The sequence below is a fragment of the Acanthamoeba castellanii genome, assembly GCF_000313135.1.
Source record: "Acanthamoeba castellanii str. Neff unplaced genomic scaffold scf7180000084660, whole genome shotgun sequence".
In the NCBI taxonomy this organism is placed as follows: domain Eukaryota; phylum Discosea; order Longamoebia; family Acanthamoebidae; genus Acanthamoeba; species Acanthamoeba castellanii.
Window position 1 is genome coordinate 99965 of NW_004457356.1, and position 2576 is coordinate 102540.

Genomic DNA, 2576 nt, shown 5'->3' on the forward strand with positions numbered 1-2576 from the left:
CCGCATCAAGGTGCGTGCACGCTCGACGCGGCTCCCGTGCCTGCAGGTGGGGTAGTACTGACCCACCGACCCACCGCGGGCGAGCAGGACCTGCCGGCGTGGGTGTTCCATGGCCGCAAGGATCCCGTGGTGCCCTTCGATGACTCGGTGAAGATGGTGGAGGCCCTGCGCCAGGCCGGCGCCACCCACGTCAAGTTCACCGAGTACGAGGACACGGCCCACGACGCCTGGACCGGTGCGTGCCTGAGTTGATCTCGTCTTGGCCAAGAGATAGGCGCGGCATGCTCATATCCTCCTCCTCCTCCCCCCCCCGATGATCCGCTCCAGATACGTACGACAATCCGCTGCTCTACGACTGGTTCCTGCAGCACCGCCGCAAGGAGGAGGCCCCGCCCCAGTAGACCCTCCCTCCCCCAATATGGATGGATGGATGGATGGATGGATGGATATAAATGAGGGAGATGGTGGTGGTGAAGATGAAGATGATACATTGCCTTGCATTGCGTGGGCTCTTCTGGAAGTGCACTCACTGTTATGTGCCGTACGGGGTCATGTTCGTGTCCGTGACTGTGCCTGTGGCCGCCCAATGAGTTCACGGGGGCGTGGACGACGGGACCGCAAGAAGAAAAGGGGGGGAAAGAGGCGGAGGCGGAGGTGCGCACCAAATCCGATGGAAAGGCGAAAGGCAGAGCTGAGGGTGGATCGGTCGGTGAGGTCGATGCCGTCGTCGTCCCGGTGCTCCGTGGCCGGCGGTCGGCTTGCTGTCGTTTCTGCCGGCACTTGCTGAAAGGCCAGCTGGTGCGGGGTCCTGGCATCACAGCAACCCGTCAGCGCGCTCCTTCATGAAAACCGGCCGCAGCAGCTTCCCCGACCCTGTCAGTAGGCCTTCTAGAAAAAGAAGGAACTGGCCAGCTGTGCCGTGTCGTGGGAGGAGAGGAGGAGGTAGGCGCACGAGGCAAAGAGAGGAGATGGCCGCGAGGGTGAGTCCCGGAGGAAAGGGTGGCCCAATAGCTCCTTCGCACTCGGACGCTGGGTGGGATCCCTGGTGCACCCCCCAACCCAACCCCCCCCCAAAACCAACCAACGTTGCAACGATGAGGCGCGGAGGAGGCGGAGAACAAAGAGTATATAGCCGAGCCTAGCATGCGAGGGGGGGAGGGGGCCACGTGTACCGTGTGAAGCAGAGGCTCAAAAAGTGTCGGGCGTCGGCAGAGAGGAAGGCGGGGATGGTGGGCACGGCGTCCGGGGAGCCCAGCTTGAAGAGGGCCGCCACCGGGACCAGGTCTGCCCAGGGCGGCTGCCCTGTCGCCATCTCCACCAGCACGGCCCCCACCGACCTGGTGATGTTACATATACCCGCCACCGCCACCGCCACCAGCCACCACCGGCCATCATTAGAAAACAGTGCTTTGGCGGCAAGGCGCCCCAATCAAAGGAATATATACATTCATTGGCGGGGGGGGGGTGCGTTACCAGAGGTCAGCCTTGCGGCCGTAGGGCTTGCCGAGGACGACCTCGGGGGCCTGCGCATCCACACCCAACCCACCCACCCACCCACCCAGCCACCCACCACCACGAGAATGGTGAGCGCTGGGGGGGGGGGGTGGAGGGGTGGAGAGTGGTGCGCTCAGGGGGGGTGGGTGTGGTGCTACTACGGCATGGTACCATGTAGTGCGGGGTGCCGGTGAGGGTGGTGCATCCCTGGGTGAGGGACACGATGTCGACCTTCTTGGAGCATCCGAAGTCGGCCAGCTTGAGGGTGCCGTCGGGCGCCAGCAGCAGATTGGCCGCCTTCAGGTCTCTGCGGCCATGACGATGATGATGATGATGATGATGGCGATGGCGGATTGGGTGGGTTGGACGACGAGAGGCGAAATATCAAAAGGAGGCAGTTGGCGGCCACTACCACCACCACTACTCTTAAGGAGGAGGAGGAGGAGGAGGAGAAGGACCTGTGGGCAAAGCCGTGTGCGTGCAGGTAGGCCAGCCCCTCCAGGATCTGCCGCACCAGACCCGCCATGAGGGGTTCGCGGCATCTCCCATATCTGCACGCAGGTGCCCCGCAACCGAGGTGGCGGGCGGGTGGGCGGGCGGGCGGGTTGGGCGGGTTGGGTGGGTTGGGTGGGTTGGGTGGGTTGGGTGGGTTGGGTGGGTTGGGTGGGTTGGGTGGGTTGGGTGGTGGGTAACAACGTTATTGGTGGAAACCATCGTCATTGTCATCGTCATTGTCATCGTCATCATCGTCATCACCATCGTCGTCATCATCCGAGCAGTGGTGGAGAGAGGGAGATCGTGGGAGGCATACCTGCGTATGAAGGCGGCCAGGGATCCGCCAGGAATGAGTTCGATGAAGATGTGCAGATACCGCGAGGTCGTGGCTTCGTCGTGCCCCACCTGCGCCCCCAGGTACCGCACTGCGTACAACAACAACAACAACAACAACAACAACAACAACAACAACAACAACAACAACAACAACAACAACAACAACAACAATTTAATTTAGGCGCCCCGAGTAGAACAGGGACGCCAGCCACGGCACGCAGCCCCCGGTGTTTTGACGGCCGAGTGGGGGG

General features: G+C 62.5%; 2 protein-coding genes across 2 annotated transcripts in view; one reads left to right on the forward strand and one right to left on the reverse strand.

The window, feature by feature from the left end:
- ACA1_106590 (uncharacterized protein) overlaps positions 1-252 on the forward strand; it is a gene marked incomplete at both ends in the record, with an annotated part of 1438 nt that extends 1186 nt beyond the window's left edge. The window contains one exon of the mRNA XM_004336263.1: positions 56-252. Within this exon, the coding sequence (XP_004336311.1) occupies positions 56-252 (197 nt within the window). The remainder of the gene's footprint in view (positions 1-55) is intronic.
- A 280-nt stretch (positions 253-532) lies between these two features.
- Positions 533-2576, reverse strand: part of ACA1_106600 (Kelch repeat containing MAP kinase) — a gene marked incomplete at both ends in the record, with an annotated part of 5602 nt that continues 3558 nt past the window's right edge. The window contains 7 exons of the mRNA XM_004336264.1: positions 533-573; positions 663-808; positions 953-1042; positions 1173-1255; positions 1666-1801; positions 1953-2045; positions 2306-2394. Coding sequence (XP_004336312.1) covers positions 533-573; positions 663-808; positions 953-1042; positions 1173-1255; positions 1666-1801; positions 1953-2045; positions 2306-2394 — 678 coding nt within the window. The remainder of the gene's footprint in view (positions 574-662; positions 809-952; positions 1043-1172; positions 1256-1665; positions 1802-1952; positions 2046-2305; positions 2395-2576) is intronic.